At 38.4% G+C, this 20,408-nt stretch overlaps 1 protein-coding gene across 4 annotated transcripts in view; it reads left to right on the forward strand.

Annotated features, from left to right (window-relative positions):
* LOC129775355 (box A-binding factor-like) overlaps positions 1-20,408 on the forward strand; it is a 76,715-nt gene that overhangs the window by 25,265 nt on the left and 31,042 nt on the right. For all 4 annotated transcript variants that reach the window (XM_055780024.1, XM_055780022.1, XM_055780023.1 and 1 more), the window contains exon 2: positions 5,301-6,726. In XM_055780024.1, the coding sequence (XP_055635999.1) occupies positions 5,301-6,726 (1,426 nt within the window). The remainder of the gene's footprint in view (positions 1-5,300; positions 6,727-20,408) is intronic.

Genomic DNA, 20,408 nt, shown 5'->3' on the forward strand with positions numbered 1-20,408 from the left:
ATTAATCCATTTTTTGAAATGCATAAGTTAGTATATCCTATGCAAGGTGAGAGGATATAGACTTTATTTGATAATGTGTTGTGGCAGATCTCATTGCAGATTCAGGTTGATACGTTTGTACTCCAGGTTGAATGTAGGGCCTAAAGTATTGGCTGAAATCAGACTTAGGATTGCTCAGCTGTCTGGTCTCAATCGCATTTGCAGAACTTTGTCGGGTATCTAGTAAAGCGGGAATTCTTCTGTAATGCTGACATATGTATTAGGTTTAATTCCTGATCGGTCGAAAAAATTTTCGGGTTGGAAACTTTCTTGATATGTCTTGACATGGCCTGAAGTATCGGTTAGAATTAGGCTTGGGTTTGCTCAGCTGCTTGAACTCGGTAACGATCGCATCGTAGCCGGGAATCTGATAAAGCGGGAATTTCCTTGTAAATTCTTGACTAATACTGATATACGTATTGGGTTCAATTCCCGATCGGTCTAGGGTCTTCTCGGGTAGGAAATTCCCTCAACATGCCATGGAATAAATATGTTTAGATAATGGCTTTAATTATTCTTTCGTAAGTAATCTAAGTAATCTATGTCTGCGAGATAACCAGTCTGTTTTCTTTTCAATTTAGTTTGCTTACTGCTTAGTTGACGAAAATAATATAAATACCGTAAAATAATTATCATCAATAAGGTAACTCGTTCCGCTCAAATCTTGCAGAGGAATGGAGGAATATGTGTTGGAAATATCAACCGCCAGTTTATGATGGTCCATTCGCCTTTTCAGAGTTATCAGGTTCTGTTTGAGTCTTCCAAAAAAGATGGTATCAAAAGAGGCTTAGTAGGGCATAGTAGTCACGCTAACCACTACACCACCTGCACCGGCAACTGCTGCCTCATGCTGGCCAAATGCAAAACTTTCATCTCACCGTTTTTTTCTTCCTTAACACTTTGGCGTCCACTCGTTTCGTAAAAATTAAATTAAATGATGATGATGGTCCCGCCTCCTTCCCCTACAGAGGTTTGAGCAAGACGAGTTATCTAAAAGATAATTTATTTATTTTTTCTCAACATTGAAATCAGTTTAGCAAACATAAAAAACGAACTGATTTTATTTACAGATATAAGTTCAAAAAATTGCAATGTCAAACGACAAGCCAATACTCAGTCATGTCCGCCACGGAGCCGATACGGTCCCGACAAGGCCCATGCAACCAAGTGGTCCACCAGAGCACAAGTCCAACTGCCAGCCTTGTTTTGGATTGACTATGAATACCCTTATTCAGAGAAATCGAAAAAATTTCAGAAACATTTTTAAACTTAAACTTAAAAAAAACTTTCAATTTAATATCCTTTATATCTGTGTCTCGCGCGCCACGCTCAAACTTTTGTAAACTACTTTTATTTTTTTTAACTAATACAACTATAAAAACGACAAAATAAAAATAAAAATAGTTCATCATCACCAAGATGATGAACTATGATGACAGACATAATAAAGATCAATACAAATTTAGAAAAAAAAAAATTTAAAAAATTTAAATAGTCTACATAATATAATCCGTTCAAAAAAACTTCGTCAGATTCATTGAAAATATTGAAAACAAACTGCAAAAAAATTGTCCACATTAAATTATCCGTTCGTATAAACCATCGTCAGTAAAGATCTTCGTCATAAAAATTTTAAAAAATCGTTCGGCTGTTAATAAAACACAGCTTTTACTTGTGAATTACAGTGCCTCTCAAATTCTGTAAGTGCTGTTGCGCATTTAATATGTCTTGGCATCGAGTTGAACACATTTATTCCTTTAAAATACAACGAATTTTGTGAAGCACATGTCAAGAAATGGGGTGTTCTTAATTCATTCGCGTTTCTAATGTAATAATTATGACAGTCACTTCCTCTACCAACTCGATCACACAAATATCGAGGCGGCACACCGTTTATTACTTTAAAAATGAACACCATAGTTAAATAAATAATTTTTTCTTTGCTTCACGGATAACCATTTCAGAGCGTCCAACATTAAAGATGAGGAAGTGAATTTGTTTCATTTTAGTATCAACCGCATTATTTTGTTTTGCGAGCGCTGTAATCTCGATATTTGTGTATCATTGGCTAAAAATAAAATGGAAGAGCAAAAGTCTAAATGAGGAGAGATGATTGATTTGTATAGCTCTATTTTGTTGCAAATAGTTAAATCGTTTTTCAATCGACATAAGATCCCATACTTTTTGGCAATTTTCTTGATGACATTTTCAATGAGTTTGTCATCAATAATCACGCCAAGATATTTAATGAACTCGATCAATAGTATCGTTATAAATAACGATGGAGACGTTTTCATTTAAACGATTTCGCGAGATTACCATATATTTAGTTTTAATTATGTTCAATTTCAATTTCTTATTCTCCAACCATCTACTTGAAGAATGTAAATCTCCATTCAAATGTGAAACGATCTGATCTAAATCATTAGATGCAATGAATAACACAGTATCATCTGCAAAAAGATTGATATCACAAAATCGTAAAACTCTCCGCATGTCATTGATATGCATAATAAATAAAAGGAGCCCTAATACACTTCCCTGAAGTACTCCAAGATTATTTCCTAGGGGATTGAAAATTGAATCATTAAAAATAGTTTGTTGAGTTCTGTCATCTAAATAGCTTTCAAACCATTTATATGCAGTACTCGTAAATCCAAAGCGCTTAATCGTGTTCAACAACAAGTGTCTAGAAATTGTTTCGAAAGCGCGTTTTAGATCCAAGAAAACAGCAATGATATTCTCTTTGCATTCTAGTTTCTCAAAACTCATTCGCTTGGCGCCGGTAGCTCCAATTAGGATTACTTGGCTTGTTGCTGGCCGTTCTTAACATTATCGGGAAATTATAAATTGTTAAGTAATCTTATCGTTCGTTCTCACCCTGTTCCTATACTGTCATAAAATTTCGAAGCTATACATACGTGAATATTACAAACCTGTCCATATTCCCCCACGATATGTACATGCGGGTAATCATCGCAAAAAAATTGCTTTTCGGTCTGTTTTAATTTCAGTAAAAACCATTCAAAAACACTTCTTTGTAGAACATTAGGCCGAATAATTCGGAAAACAGGATATTGAATTGCAAGAAACTGCATTTAAGTTTGGGGAAACGTGACCTTCGAAAGATATAATTGAATTTCGTCGTAGCACGTCCGTATTACAAATCACCCCCATTCCCCTATTTACAGAAAAATGAAACTTGTTGTAGGTGGAAGTGTGTAAGTCATTGTTATCTAAATAAAACACCAACAGAATGCAAACGATACCAAAGTGCGCCAGCAACTGAGCGAGAGCGATTTTTGATTTTATTTATATTTTGACATGCGACAGCTCCACTCAATTACAGGGTGACTCAAAAGTCATGAAATTCTTCAAACATTAGCTAACTATCAATACGGTGTCAATAGTCAATAGTTATACTACCAAAGAAGCAGGTGACCACTTTACCCCACGAGACCACATTGCCCCCACTATCCCTATAGATTATTTATTGTGAGCTTGTTGTTTCTGTCTGACTTTTTTTTTTAGCCGAAAAAAAAGTGGATGATCCAGCTGACGCTGGGTGATTATTTTGTCGTGCTAAAATGTATGATTCGCAAAAATGAGCGTTACATACCGTTCTGAATCATATATCGGACACTTAAGGCGTTTGATGCAGGAAACAGATCTGAACTTTATGCACAGGTATTATTTGGCTGATATTTGGAATAAATTAGTTCAATATGTTTTTAAACTTTCTACTTTGGTACCTATTTGATTGAAAACATAAAAAATCAACGAATAAAATGCTTTTCAAATCAAGCGAATAAGAATCAAACTTCGGACACCATTTATAAAAAAAATCAAATTTCGGACACTTTATTTTGTAATTTTTCGAACGAAAATTACATTACACTTTATTATATTTTATAGTCAACTGCGAAACACTTACCAAGCAATCACAGTAACCTGATAACGATGATGGGAACTGATGAAACACGAGAGAAATTGAAATATTGATGAAGGGGTAAATTCTACGTGCTCACGCTAAGCAAACGTCAAACACAAACGATAATGAGTAGTGTTGTCAGATCTTTGCCGATTATGTTATAATTCAAATGTAGTTCTCATATGAAATGATAGTGAAACTAAAGGATTACTCTAAAGAAGCAATTGTGACATTAATTTTATAGTTATATCATCAGTGCATTAAGTGTTTCAAGATATTAGAACAAAGTGTCCGAAATGTGATTCAGAACGTTCACAATAAGTTCACACCTAATAGATTGAAAACACGTAACATGCAGAAAACAACATCGTAAAACGATGTGGCTTATATACAAGTTTATGTATTGGGTTGATATAATGACGTTTTGAATATGTATATAACAAAGAGAGTATTCGAAAATTTCTGAATAACTTGAATTTCTATCGAAACGGACCTTTCCGTTGAAACGGACCGGACCGTCATTCAACATCGGTTGTCAAATAAGCATTGAATTAAAATGACTACAATTGGAAGCAAAAAGATGCGAAAATATATAGCCGAGATTCATCCAATCACCGACTTCGTCATCCCTCCCCAACGCCATTTATTCATTCCGAGCATTTCTCGTTGTGCGCGCAATGGCATCAATCTCATTTATATAAAACCAAACTTGTTCTCGCGGGAAATAAACGGTAGGTGAGCTGGACTGGGAAGGGACACACAATTACTGATCGGTTCACTTTATTTACGTCGGTAGAAGTTTCCCTTTTCATCCGCTAATGGTGTGAGCTGGTGGGCGGAGCTTACCGAACAAAACAAACAAAATTGGAAGGGGGTAAACGGAGAATGAGCGTGACCACAACTCGCATGAACACGTAGGCCACCGAGTGCACTAGTATGAGGGATTCTTCGGAGGATGAATCATACTTGTTTGGTTCACTCATAGGGTGCACATGTAACCACATACATAATAAACATGAGTAACGGAGAGAATGGGAATATGGGAGAAACCCTTTTGTTGTTAGTGGGTGGCTTTTTCCTTTTTCCCTTTTACAGGTTCATTTGTTTTTGTCGTGAGAGGTGAGTGCTGGCCGTTTCTAGGCTGACCTTAGAGCATTTATGATGTTGTTTTGCATCGCTCTATGCTAGACCAGTGTGTACATAAAAACAAAAAGAAAATATCCTCGGTTGAGTTGTGTCTCGCTCTCTCCCATGTTTCCAAGATTTGTTTCTTTTCGCTGAGTTGTTACTCTTTCGTGTTTTTCTTATGTTCGCTTATGTTATGTTTCAGACGGGAACGATACGACGTATGATGTGGCTGGAGCTTCCTTCAAGTTACCAGTTGTTGTGTCACCACAAGCCAGTACACAGCATAGCGATAACAGTGGCAGCAGCACAATCAGAGAGCGGCAGCAGATTGATCATTCTACAATCGATAGTGGATCGAGTACCTCGCAGGAGCGATCGGAGGAAGTTAGTGAAAGTGCTAACCTTTCTAGTAAACAAACCGATAGCGAGCCGGCAAGTGGTGTCGTGAGAGATAAGCCCAGCGCGTTATCAATCCAAGTCGTGAACGGAGGTGTGGGTGGTAGTTCCCACACGAATAGTTCTATGATTTACTCAACGATAAGATCCAGCGAGGAGCATGTAAACACTCCATCAGTGATTACATCCAGTTCCAAGCAGTTACAGGAGAGCGCACAGAAATTCGAATCATTAGCAAATTTAAGTGAACACTCGGCTTCTCCTCCGCGATACTCAACACTCCAGTCCGTTATTAGTCCTAATTTGCACCAACAGGTGAGTTACTTCGGGTACGCTGGTCAAGAGTCCGCGTTCAACAGTTGGCCATACGATCTGTCCTACAAGGCAGCGGAGGTAGGACGACACTTGCATCAACAAGAGCCGCAGTCTGGAAGCGACGAATGCAATTTGAACCATCATCACCAACACCAGCAAAGAGACGTTTACAGCGGTGACGATCATCATTCGCACGATCCGCATAACCAGCAGCAGCAGCAGCATTCGAGTTTAAATTTGAACATCAATTCAATTAGTAGTGAATCGGCAGTCATGAGGAGTAGTCTGTTGGCGATGTGCCCGACTTATCCCTCGTCGCTAACGCAACACGTTGGCGAAGATTTACACCACCATGCGGAACATATCCACCAGCATAGTTCTGCAATCGACGAAGTGATAGCGGATACCTTGAAGGATGAAAATTGCGTTATTGTTGACCACTATCTCACTCTTGGAGGCGCCAGTGTAGTGATGGGCCACCACGGTGGAACCGGCAGTGCCGATCTGCCAGAAGATTCGCCCCAGCATCATCATCAGCACGAGCTGCATGACTTGAAAGACTACAATGCGGCAATTTATCATAACAACAACGACAAGGGTGTTATCAACTTCAACCATCATCACCACCATCATCAGCAGCAGCAGCAACAGAACGCACACAACGGAAACAGCAGTGGTGGAGAGTCGCGTAGCCCCTCGGGATATTCGCACGAAGAACTGAACGGCAATCTGACAAACCTAACTCAGTTGATGAACGTTTCTCGCGCTAGTGATACCGGTTCGTCGACAAGTGTGGCCGTAGTTTCGGGGACTATGTACCAATCACCTTCGCCGGTTCATGACCATGCGGCGGCCGCAATGATGCAGCACGGGACAAGCATGTACGACACATTGCATGGCGCTGGTATTCCCACCAGGTGAGTGTTAACCGCATTTTTCTTCCCTTTATTGTTTTCGTTCGGTGAAATGTGAGGCTTATTTTTTCTCTGAGCGAGGCGATCACGTATATTGGATTTGCATTTATGACCGTGGAGAAAGCCCGTAACGTTACGCTGAATAACACCACTGCTGGTAGCGCGTCGGCGGAGGATCAAATGTCACTTGTTGACTTGTCGCCCGAGCTGCGGTGGAGCAAGGTCCATTAAACGGGTGGACAATGCGCTTTTTCAGAACCTATATTTCAAATCGTTTGTGTTCTGCTTAAGCTGAGCGGTATAGATGCGATTTCAGCATTTGCCTAGTGTATTATGAGGCTTGGTATTTTGTTTCATTTTTACATGAATAGTGACGGTAGCTTGTTTTCGAACCTATTTTTGCCACTTAAATAATGGATCTGGTGGCTGGTATTGGTTCAAATTCTTCCACTGTAAAAATTACACAGCAATTCGTTGAGGATCTGTCTCATTTGACTGCTGATCTACTGAGCTATGACTGATAAACGAAAATTCTTTAATATCTCAAAATACTCGTTATCGGTTCCATGAGTAAATGAGATTTTTTAGGACCATCGATAAAAGTTGTATCTTTAACATATGAGTGCATATTGTTGAGCATTCAGAGCAGCAAGTAATTCTTGATTCATTTACAATCTAGAACCATAAAACCAATTGTATCACGAGATTGGTTCAAGTTGCCGAAATGTTTTATATCAAAATGCAGATAATTTGTTGTTCTTCTCATAAAAAATATTGAAAAAAATATTCCATTACAGTTTTGATGAATTTTTGTACTTTTCTTCGGATACCCTCCATACAAGTTTTGACTCTCTGTTGGTCAAGCTCAGCGGCTATTTTATTCCAGGATCTCTTCATGTCTACAGCCCGAGTCACTTTGGCACAATTCATATGCGTCTATTAGCCACCAGATTTTGCTTCAGCGTTCTGTTTGGTTGCTTCTCAGCTTCCGATCGTAAGTTCCAGTACGACGCGTCTTCTGATCTATCCGAACAACAGTTGTACGTTTAGCCACTTTAAGCGATTTCGCGATTTCAGTACCTGACTACGTCGGATTTTTCAGTTGGATGTCTAAAATCAATTTTTGTCTCTCGCTTTCCAGCTTTTTCAACGCAAAACAGATCAACATAAATTTTTCACCGTCAAAAGATCAAACAATTTGCCTTCAGAAGATTTCAGCTACGCCTACTGCGATCGCTGCTATACAATGAACAGGGATTCTGAATTCGGACTGAATCTAACCTTAACATAATTTACTTATCAACACGATATCGCACTTCTATTCGTCTATTATTTTTGTGATTTTGACAGGATGTCATTGAACGACGCATCATCTTTGTTCGACTTTTGCTCTGTTCTTTTAATGTTCAATTCTTTACATAAAATTACTGATATCTGTTTTGTAAATCACAAGATACGATACAGGTTTCTTTAATTAAATACTAATCGGCATTCCCAACGTTCTTTTTGAACATATTTTACAGCCGATTTGATATATTTTCAAATAATTCATAAAATTTTCCAAATATTTGCGTATTTTTGGTGTGATAGCACTCGTTCGCCACGATTTTAATAATTTCATGTGCCCAAAACTGATCCTTTTTTTTCTATATTTATGGGAAAATATTCTGTCCAAGTGTTAGTTGTACAAAAAAGCTCACCAAACATGAAATCTATAGCATGTTCAGTAGCCGGCACTGAACTCTGTCGAAACTGTATAAGACCATCCTCAATACCTTCCATAGTAACTAATGTAATTAGAGAGAGTCTTCAGTGATTTGAATATATTTATTTCAGCGGTTCATTTGCTATATGATCATTTCGAATTCTACACTTTTTAATCAAGGAAAAGCATCAGAATCACCAATTTACAGATTTCAACAATAAGCTACCTTGAGCGCCACTACAGTATCACACTGCTTACCCTCGGTATATATCCTTAGAATTAGAAATCTCGAATTTCCACTGGATACAAGCCCGAGGAGCTAGCAGTACAGCATATCTGCTTCTTCGGAGTATTGGGTCCTTGTCATGCGATTTGATTTCTCCTTTTTCTTCTTTTCTTCTTTTTTAAAAACGCCTAATTCAGTAATTTATGTAAAATTATTTTCTAATGATTTTAGGTATTTAGTATAGAATGGATTTTTAGTTTTAATAATGCATTTTTTCTCCTGGAAGCAATGAATAATGATCGATCTTCTTTTGGGTAAAATAAGCTTCTTTTGAAACCTTCTAATCTTCTATTCTTTTCGAAATCCATTCTCAATATGTATAATACTTTCCCATGTATTTCTTGTTTTCTCTTTTCTATTCCTATCCTTTCCTGATTCTATTGGTGGGCGGTGAATGAAGTTAAGGAACCTAATCATTTGACCTACGCGGCAGAATTGGTTTTGTCAGGGTGTTCATCGATTTAAATTCAATGTTGTTTCCAACAATATCATCGACATTATCATTGATATTTTCGAACGAAAACAGGGTAAGACAGAGCCCTCCTGAATTCGGTTGTAGTATCTTGAGCTGCCAAGAAATGTTTCAGTCAGAATGATTTTCGATTGATACATTTAAGTCTATCGGGGTGGGTCAATTATTTTTTGTTTCGTTCATTTCTTTGCTGTCGTTTACTTTTAATTTGGAATGCCATTGAGAAAGCTTCATTCTCAGACGATTGAAAATGCCCGATGATTTTTTTCATTATCATCGTCAAAGAGTTTCATTTTGTATGCTTGCAGTTTTCAATTGGAGTTTCATCCCATCAAAAAATTAAATATGGCATATACAGGCATAGCGGTCACGCTTACCACAAAAATAACAAGCACCGGTACCTGATTACTTATGCTGCAAAACATTTCACCTCGCCGTTATTATTCATTTCAGTAAATCCGTTATGAGTATAATAACAAACCTTATTTTAAATATGAGCTGCGCGAATAAAGGCATGTCTCGAATTGCTCTGAAAATGGCAATTGGAAACTTCGTAGCAGTGTTGTACGGGAACCAGTCACAGGTTTCTCAAGGAGAAATGAGTTATATTATTGGTCGAATTGATGTGTGAACCGAGCGCAAGTCAGCATGCACTCCATTAAGTTGATCGAAGCAGGCGATCCTTTGGTAGACGCAAAACCCCCTGACAACACAGTTCAAATTAAGGTATCTCCAGGGGAAGAATCATGACTGGATTAATATTTGAACATAAATGTAATCCCTCCCGTTCTCAATGAGAGAACAATCTTACATCTTTTTTGATATATTACTTGTTGAAAAGGGAGAACATAAGAGGTTTGGAAAACCGGAAAGGTCTTGGAACACGTTCTAAAATTGACCACATTTAAATTCAAGTTTAAGGTCTCTCATAGGACCATCGCATGATCCCAGAGACCTTACCAAATCGATTTCGAAATTCTAAGTGACATTGTTTTCCAATAAAATGTAGTCTACAAAAAAAAAAAAGTTTTTGGATGAGTTATAACTTTACTTAACTAGGCCTAACCAGAAAATTCAACCTATCCTCAGGCTTCTTAATGCCAAGAAGGACTAGACTCCGTGGAATGCACGTATCTGCATGATAGTACTGTTTAGTTTTGATCAAGAAATTGTCGGACAATCGCTCAGGTGCTAAGAACGACCGACTTTAAGATCCTGGCTAATTCCTTCTCCTTGTTCAATACCTTTAGGGCTTCTAAAAGCGTCTTCGGGACAACTCCAGTTTCAGAGAGTTCGACTACAACAACTCTTGGGACCTCCCTTAGCCGCCACAGATTCTCGAGATCTCCTGGGCTTCTTCCAGATTTCGGTTCAGTGGTATAGCTGCATGGACATTCACGAGTGTTTGGTCGTTCGTGTAATAAACTATATATCTGGACTGTTGTGGTGGATCGAAAGGACGGTCAGAACAGTACAGCTTGAAACAGTTCTTTTCTATGACAGGTGCACTTCTTGACAAGGCGAAAGATAATGCGAGCAACGTTGTTCGGTGTAGCTCAGTGTAGGCTACGTTGTCCGAAACGGGGTAGTCTGCACTAATGCGATCTATTTGTTCTCCGGGCTGATGGTACTTCCGGTATATGTCATTAACGCCATGATGCCAGACGTACTGCATACAGCTTCTTTTCGGCATAATCCTGTTCCAGATGGCTATCATGTCGATTTCTATTACTGAAGAGAGTTCATCACGCGTTAGCCACAGATTATGCGACCTTGTCCAAGTGTGGGCGCTCCAGCTGATGGGGGTGGACACTGAGTTGCAGTCTTCTCCTCCACTTTTCTCCAGTTCTCCTCCACTAACCACAACCGCAGTAGAGCTGGAGTTTCAGCTTGCGCCAAGTGTAGAACGCTGTATTACTCTGTCCACGAGCGCGTTTTGGTTGGTGCTTCCTTCGATATAAGCCATGCTGAGGTTCCGCTGATTATAGATTGCTTGTCCGACTATGGCTGCGTAGATGACGGCCTGGTCTTTGTAGCCATGCATATTTCTTTGCATCCTTTCTGCTCTTTTGCTTTTTTTGTATTGTTCACAGAAAGTAGAAATTTTGACAGTTATGTTACTGCTTAACAGTGTATACAAACTCGATAGGCTTGTCATCGGTCTATACTTTGATAAGTTTAATTTGTTGGGAAAAGTTAGGGTTAGGAAAGGTGAATTTTTGAAGTTCAAAAATTTTATAGAAATTCATTGATGATTTTAGTTTACACTATTTGACATTGAAGACTATGACTTTTGATGCATGTACAAAATTATACCCAATTACCGTAAATTCTAAATGATCGAAGAAGAACTGGAATTGGAATCCGTATATCATGTTTATGTTTTTTTTTGCATTATGCATATCGGTGAAATTTTCACATTGAAAGTGGTTTGCTACTCCCAAACGTCATTCAGTGTATTCTTTGTAGAATTTCACGGGAATCACGGAGAGCAATCACGAAGTGTACAGACTACCCAAGCTTCACCTCAAGATTTTTAATGTTTTTTTGTGATACGCTGCGTATTGTTACTTGTTCCATAAGTCATTCATTGTGAAGGGCTGTTTTCAGAGCTTTGAGCAGGGAAGCCTCTTAAAAACGGAACAAGGTATGAACGCAAAAATTGTTAATTTAACAGAAAAAATTGCAATCCACACAGCCCAGGAATGTGATTAGTCATTCAGCCTTCAAAGGCGAAATCAAGGTGATGGAGAGTCTCTCGATGTGCGAAGCGACTCTGTTCCCAGAGGAGTTACACTCTTCATTCCGGATGATCGAATGCCTCTCGATATATTGGAATCATTTCCAGTGTTCTTGAATGCCACCGATGAGTTCCCGTTTCATAATTGCCCAATATTTTTCTATCGAACGGAATTCAACTCAATTGCCAGGATTTAGGATACCACTGAACAATCTTCCGGCTATGGTGACAACTCGGCAAATTAGCCCAAACCTTCAAAGGCCTTTTGTGTGCTTTATTTGTAAGGCAACAGGTGTTTTCAGAAGCATTTTTCCTCATACAACTTCGAGTCTATCTTGTTTGTGACAGAAACTTCGGTTTTCGCTCCACAGGTGCAAATAACGTTCCAAATCAGGCACTTCCGAGCAAATTTATCCATGAATGCGCACCTAAATCTGCCGGGGACATTTCCTCGTATTGCGACTTAAGTATTCGGCCAGAAAGTTGTCCGAAATCGATTCTCACGTTAGTTTTATCGTCAATAAGTAGGGCTCCTTGGTACCTTATCAGAATCTGGTACAACTTCTGAGCGCGAGTTTTGATCACTAGACACTGCTTCAACATTTGCGATTGTCACACTAACTAGGGTAAATAATCTTGGTTTGTCCAATTTAGGGTGTTTTCATGCAACTAGTAAATGCAAATCGCTTTTTCTTCATGAAAATCACACATAATCGAGACGAGTTTGGGTTTGTCGAAAAGCTATAGGTCTCTAGTTTCTAATTCTACCATAAGGCGTTGAAATTATTCAAATATTTATGTTTTTTTTAACGATTTTCCCCAGAGACTAATTATGGTTATGGTTTGTCCATCTCTGATCATGGTTTGTCCGAAAAATGATCGTGGTTTGTCCAGTTTTATAAATCATTATTTTTGAATGAAAAAATTCGAATTTAAAAGTAGATTTTGCATTTCTCATTGCTTGAGTTTACGGTCATCATATTGATCCATTCATGATTTAGGCCATTCATAATTTAGGCCATTCATAATTTTGCCTTTTCTTGGGAATTTTAAAAGTGTCACCTCAACACACTCAACACAGAGAAACTTTATTTCTGCTATGCGCGAAGGACATCATAAACAAACTGCAGCGCGCCAAGCGGTTGCCATAGAAATCATGTGGACAAAACAACATTAGTGAATCGGACAACTCATGATCAGAATTGCGGTCATCGAAATGCGATAATTACATGGTTTAGCCAAGTAAATCTGATACAAATGGTGTGCAAGCATGATGTTTACAATATTTGTAAGTGTTATAATCCAGAAAAGGTCGAACTACGTGCCAAATAATCATCTGGTGATTGATTAAAAGTTAGCTCAAGTGAGGGGCGCATTGATACCAATAGAATGTTGATTTCATAATCCTTTAAAACATTCGTGAATCCGTGAAAATATACTATGGAGCTACTGTAAATCATGAAGAAGACAATATTATTAAAATATTCAGCAATTCCAAATGAAATCGCCCTAAAAATGCAGATTTTAAAAACTTGTATTTTTGATTCCAATGAAAGTGTGTATTCCGTTTGGGTTGGAGGAAATATGAGTTTTTCACAGCAATTGGGATTTTTTTGACTCAAACGTAACTTTTGAATAGGGCGTATCGATTTGAGTAAGAGAAATCTTTGATAATGTATATCTCAAAAACTATGAGTCGTACCGAAATAGTGTCTTAGAAAGAGTTATAGAGTATTGATGGTTGAATATAAAAAAAATGTACACTGAGAAAAAAAATTAGTACTCTTTTTTTATTTACAAAATAAAAATTCAATTTGCAAAATATATATTTTTTAATTTTTTCATACAAAATAGAAGTCATGCAGAAATTTGAAAAATGGGCCCAAGATGGTAAAACTATTTTTGACGAATTTTGTGGAACATCGATTTTTTAGGAATTCTCGAAACTTCGAATTTTTGTATGTTAACAATCATTATCAGCCACAAATTATGAATCCTGATGTGATTTAAAACAAAAAAGGTTATTATCAATCTCCTTTTAAATGTAGCCATTCTCGAAATATTTAAAAAAATCTTTCTAATTCATTGTCTTTTTATAGTAAATAATTCCTTTTAATTTGTTTGTCGTGTTATGAGGTCATGTTCATGAAATTTTATGAATTTGCTTATAATTTACAACAACTTTTTCAAATACATCATCATGGTTCATTTTTTGACTCAAGCGTAACTTTTGAAAAGGGTGTATCGATTTGAGTAAGAGAAATCTTTGATAATTTATATCTCAGAAAATATGAGTCGTACTGAAATAGTGTGTTAGAAGGAGTTATAGAGTATTGTTGGCTTAATTTGAAAAAAATATACACTGAGAAGAAAAATTAGTACTCTTTTTTTATTTACAAAATAAAATTTTAATTTGCAATATCAAAAAATATGTATTTTTTCATATTTTTTTCAATTTACTCATTACTCATGTTTTTTCATTTGTAGATTTCATTTGGAATTACTCTATTTGAATATCCAGTTTGAAACAGGTGCGCTGAACTAGAGCATTTAAAACAGTGTACAAACCATGATCAAATTTTCGACTGGACAAACTAAAATCATTTACCTTAAGAAGGATTTTCAACGTGAATGTGAAACTTTCCCAGTGGTGAAATTCTACCAGTTTTTGTTTTCGTTTTATAAACAAACCGCTGTCAAAAAATCTGGAGTGGTCAGTGTGATACCAAACAAGGGTTAGACATCAATTGAATATAGGCTACCCAAAATCAAAATCAATGTGGCGTCATTTGTTTACCAACATATCATTTGCGAGGACTGAAATCGTTGAAATCACGGAGAAAGTAAAAATGAAGAAAATGCGCTGCTTTATTTATAACTGCATGAGCGATTTTCATATTTCGGTTTCACATGGAGGTGTTCACATTTAACATGGAGTTTAAAGTTAGCCACTATTCGACTATATAACCGGACCGAATTGTAAACAACAAACAACAACAACGACAGAACCAAAATGTCAGTGAACCGCAGCAATATTGGCAATATGAAGGATTTGACGTTTTAGTCGTACCCCTTGTACCAACTCAGTTGAACCATGGATACGGCACGGCAACGTGAGGTGAAAATATCGATGTAAACACACATACAATCATTCGCAAATGTCACACGAGCAAAGCACTGCTCATTCGCAATGTGGATGGGCCTTACCAGGTATGCAAGTTGAAATTGTAGAGAAAATACATACATTTTAAGAGTACCGTTAATCAAAGTAATCTCCGTTTGATTCTACATATTGAACTCATTTCTCAAGCAATTTGTGGATTCTTTTCCAATTAAACCTTTTTTGTTTCGACGAAAACTATTCGCCAACTCACGTTTCAACATCTCTATGTTCGCGAAGTGCTGCTCTGCAAGTGCATGCCCAATTGAAGCAAAGAAGTGATATCTGAAGAAATGATTTGACTCTGCAGTGGATGGGCCGATTTCACCAGCTGAAAGCCATGATTTTTTGCACTTAGGGTTTTCGAAATAATGTTGTAACAAGCAAAGGCTGTGCTTCGACCCCTTTTTATTCAAAAGAATAACAAACCCAGTAAACGTTCGCCCAGTTAAAAATCAGTCTAGTTAGAGCAGGTTCAGTTATCGAACGATTACTGTAACTTACTGACACAGTACTGATGTTGGATAAAAAAAACTTAATGGCCGATAATGATCAAATATGATATTTTTTATATACCACACAAAAAAAATCGCGCTAAAAAGAAATAACACAAAAAATAAGTTATTGTGATTGTCTTCACATTAGATAAGGGATTTTCTACAATAAACAACCTTTCCTGTAAATAGCTAGATATACTTAGCGCTAAACGTAAAAGACTTGAGAATGCGATTTTTGGACTAACACTAGTCGCAATCTATGAGATAAGATTATGTAACAGACGCCACGTTCTTCTTTCAAAATATTTTGCCCAAATGTGAATAATATGTCACAATACGTACGCTTCGAAACATCAACCTTCTTCTTCTTCTTCAATGGCACTAACGTTCCTAGAGGAACTTCGCCGTCTCAACGTAGTATTACTTGCGTCATTTTTATTAGTACTTAGTTGAGATTTCTATGCCAAATAACACAACACGCCTTGAATGCATTCTGAGTGGCAAGCTCTAGAATACGCGTGATCACAGTGCAAGTCGAAGGAAATTTCTTTTGACGAAAAATTCCCCCGACCAGAACGGGAATCGAACCCGAACACCCGGTATGTTAGTTATGACGCTAACCACTCGGCCAAGGGAGCACCCCAAACCATCAACCTAAAGTACATAATTAATTGTTATGTCAAGCGGAATTTGATCATTATGAACAACGTAATCGTACAAATGAACACTATTGACAATAGTTTTGGCTCATCAGGCTCAACATCTCACCTCTCAATTTAAGAAGTTATAAAAAGGTGGCGGTTTTGGAATGTGCTAATTAGAGAAAATCATATTTATGCATCCTTTAGCTCTCACCTTCACTATTCACCATGCAGTCGAAGATACCGTCAATTTGGAGCGTAGTGTAGATGAATAACCAAATGCAAATGAAGGAAAGATCTTTGTTCCATTCCTTCGTCACTCTAGTAGTTTATGAACATAAAACGCCACCAGCTTGCGTTAGCAGTCCCGCTAGACGGGATCGTTGTTCGATTCATAGTCTGGCTTCGCCGAATTCCGTTGGTCATGAATGCCGCGCGGTCGCTAGACATTCGGAACTTGATCCGTGGCGTTTGTTTCTTTATTTCCCGGGAAATAGAGCTCGAACGCTCTCGCTCGAGAATGGAATGCAATTGTCACACTTTGAGCTTTCTTTGCGGGGGAAATAAACAATACTGTTCAGGTGTACACACTTTGTGTCATAATATTTGATGATTAGTAGGTAACGCAGGGTGCCAAACTTTACGTGAGAAACGAGAATTTCTTCGGGTAGAATTTTTTTCATGCGTTCCTTATTTTCAACAGTTTTGTTACGTTTTTTCGCACTCATCTGCAGTTTAAGGCTACTGCTTACCTAATTAGTGGCGGAATGTTTAGAAGATTAGGCGTGTTTACATTCGAGGTTCCTAGTAAATCATTAGTTTAGGCAGCATGTGTTCGCACAGAAATTGCGTCTCCTGCCGAATGAAAAGTTACTACTAAGACACTCACGATCAATAGCTGTAATAAAACAGTCCAGCAGATCATCAATTTCGACGGATCGTCGCACACGCACCCATACATTACACCGCGCGTTAATTTCTGATAAGAATCCTCAACTATGCTCTTGTAGCGATAATCTACGACTTCTTGGCCGGCCACGAAGACTGCTGGTGTTCATTGTTCCGTGACCTTCGCTGTCCGCCACTGGTGATGATGATGGTCCATGAAGTCGATTTTGTTTTGATTTCCGAGCGAGAAAATATCAGAACTGTATAGAGGTTCTCTGCCATTTGCTGTATTCTTAATTGCTTCTGGCTTTTCCCCGCCCGGCACGTTTGTCCGTTACGCTTGGACTAATTTCGATTCATCAACATGAGCATTGGCTTCGTTGATGGTACATATTGTCGTTCGTACAGCACCAATCTTGTTGTTTTATAATTAACAACTTAATACCATGGTATCCGCGGGATCACAGAGAGATCAACGAGTGTTGACTGACGGCGATTGGAAAACGGGGCGTTTATCGGAAGCGCACAGCTGATGATCATCAATTCGCTATCTTCTATACGCCCATTTTGTGCGCTGGTGAGAAGCGATCACACTTTGTCGCTGGTTTGCGCAATGTTTGGAAGTGTGTCTGTTATTATTTAGTGGCGCGTATGCACCCCAAGCACCCTCCATAATGTACACACAGTTCGAGAACACGTGCCGCTCGGTCTAATTTGTAATCGTGACGAACCTGAGTGCAGTGTTACATAATGATTGAAAGCTGAGAAAGCTTAGTTGTTGTTGTGTTTATGATTACTGTTGGTTAGATGTGAGCAGTTCTTGCGAGCTCTGCCAAGCGGTCTGGTTTAGTAGCCGAACTAATCGTAAGATGCGGATCGAGAGAGCCAAATGCGACAATCTCGTTTTCTGGTTCTTGATCGAGTGCGCGCGCAGGACGCGTTCGTACCAGCTCATTTCGTATCGAGTTCCAGAGTGAGGTAGCCAGCCCTCTTTGTATAATGGTGTCCAGTTTATGGTACCGAGGCACGAACAGCAAGCCAAAAGTCACGTGCATACATTGAACGCCCCATACCTGGATTGTGGTTTTTGTATGGGACCTGATAGAGATATTACATCAGTCTGTACGACGGAATCGCTTCGACCAGTTCGTGTTTCCCGCGGGTGATGGATATTTTCTACGATTAAAAAGGGCCGGCTTGGAGTTTTTTCGGGTCTTTCGGTTAGAAGGTTCAAGGTGAATAGTGATAATAGTGGGTTATACCCATCGTTATGATGGATTAGAGACAAATAATTAACTGCAATAAAGTGTGGTTTGCGTGGTATCATCCAGGGAAGCGATAATAGTTGAGCTGCAGCATTGATTTTACAACTAAGGATTGATAAGTGAATAAAATGGATTTCAGAATGTAAGTAACATTGTTCCCTTTTTTATTATTAACAAAAAATATTGTATCCGTTAGGTCTTCAACTAATTGAGTACACAGCTGTGAATGTACGCGTGTTAAAAGTGTGCTGTGTAGGATGGTCTGACCAATTTTTTTTTTTTATTAATTCGTTTATTTTTACAGGCTCAGTTACAGTTACTTAGGTTTAAAGGAGCCGAATTCTTAAATATAATTTTAAAACTATATATATATATATATATATATATATATATATATATATATATATATATATAAACAATTTTCTTACATCTATGGTTAGTAAGGTGGAAAACCGATTACTCGCGGTGTACTCGAGTTTAGGAGGGTGACATATTTTTAGGAGAAGGATGGGATATAAGGAAATTGTAACAATGTTGATGAACACTCATTTCATAAATCTATTCGTATATCTATAGTGTATTTACATTTCAACTTATTCTACTATTTATAGCAAGGGGACGAATTACCCGCAAAGGAAGGAAAGGAGGGTATAAGGATGTAGGGACAATCACACACGAAGATCTATAGCTTTAAGGAAAACATATATATGGGACATGTAATCAAGGTCTAACCGAGCCAACACATCTCTCACCGGCACATTGGGCTGTCTTCCTCGGGCCCGAAGGGAGTTTTCTAAATTCGATCTGGTGACCAGATACACCTCGCACGACCAAACAATGTGCTCGATGTCGTGATAACCTTGGCCACAAACGCAGAGATTGCTGCTGGCAAGATTGAAACGAAAGAGTAGTGCATCTAACGAACAGTGATTGGACATGAGTCGGGAGTGCGAATAAAGTCCCGACTCAAGTCTAGACTTTTGAACCACGGTTTGAGGCTAACCTTAGGGATAATCGAGTGAAACCACCGGCCCAATTCATCTTCATTCCACTTGCGTTGCCAGTTAGCGATGGTATTTTTGCGGACTAAAGAATAAAATTCATTGAAGGCGATTTGACGCTGATAAATATCGCCTTCAATTGCACCTACCTTTGCTAATGAGTCAGCCCTCTCATTACTCGGAATGGAGCAATGTGAAGGGACCCAGATAAAGGTAATGACATAACAGCGTCTGGATAAAGCACTCAAAATTTCTCGTATTCTCTCAAGGAAGTACGGCGAGTGCTTTTCCGGCCTCACTGAACGGATAGCTTCGACAGAGCTAAGACTATCCGTTACAATGTAATAGTGTTCAACAGGTCGTGAGCCGACGCTGTCCAGCGCCCAATGAATTGCTGCCAATTCAGCAATATACACTGAGCAAGGATTCTGAAGACTGTGTGAGGTGCTAAAAAATTCGTTCAACACTCCAAATCCTGTGGACTCGTTTATAGTGGACCCATCAGTAAAGTACATATTATCACAATTGATATCCCCATACTTTTCATCGAAGATCGTTGGAGCGATCCTCGATCGTTGGTAATCTGAATATCCATGGATATCTTGCTTCATGGACAGATCAAAATGCACAGAGGAATTGATGTAGTCAGGGAAACAAACACGGTTGGGAATATACGAAGAAGGATCAACCTGCATGGAGATGAATTCATGATATGAACTCATGAACCCGGAGTGAAAATTTAGCTCGATCAGCTGCTCAAAATTTCCGATCACCAATGGGTTCATGACCTTACACCGGATGAAGAACCGAAGAGATAATAATTTGAAGCGATCTTTTAGTGGGAGTAGGCCTGCCAAAACCTCGAGACTCATGGTATGCGTTGAGGGCATACATCCCAACGCGATACGGAGACAAAGATACTGAATTCGCTCGAGTTTAATGAGGTGTGTTTTGGCAGCTGATTGAAAACAGAAACTGCCATACTCCATCACTGAGAGAATAGTTGTTCGATACAACATTATAAGATCTT

The sequence above is a fragment of the Toxorhynchites rutilus genome, chromosome 3, assembly GCF_029784135.1.
Source record: "Toxorhynchites rutilus septentrionalis strain SRP chromosome 3, ASM2978413v1, whole genome shotgun sequence".
NCBI lineage: Eukaryota > Metazoa > Arthropoda > Insecta > Diptera > Culicidae > Toxorhynchites > Toxorhynchites rutilus.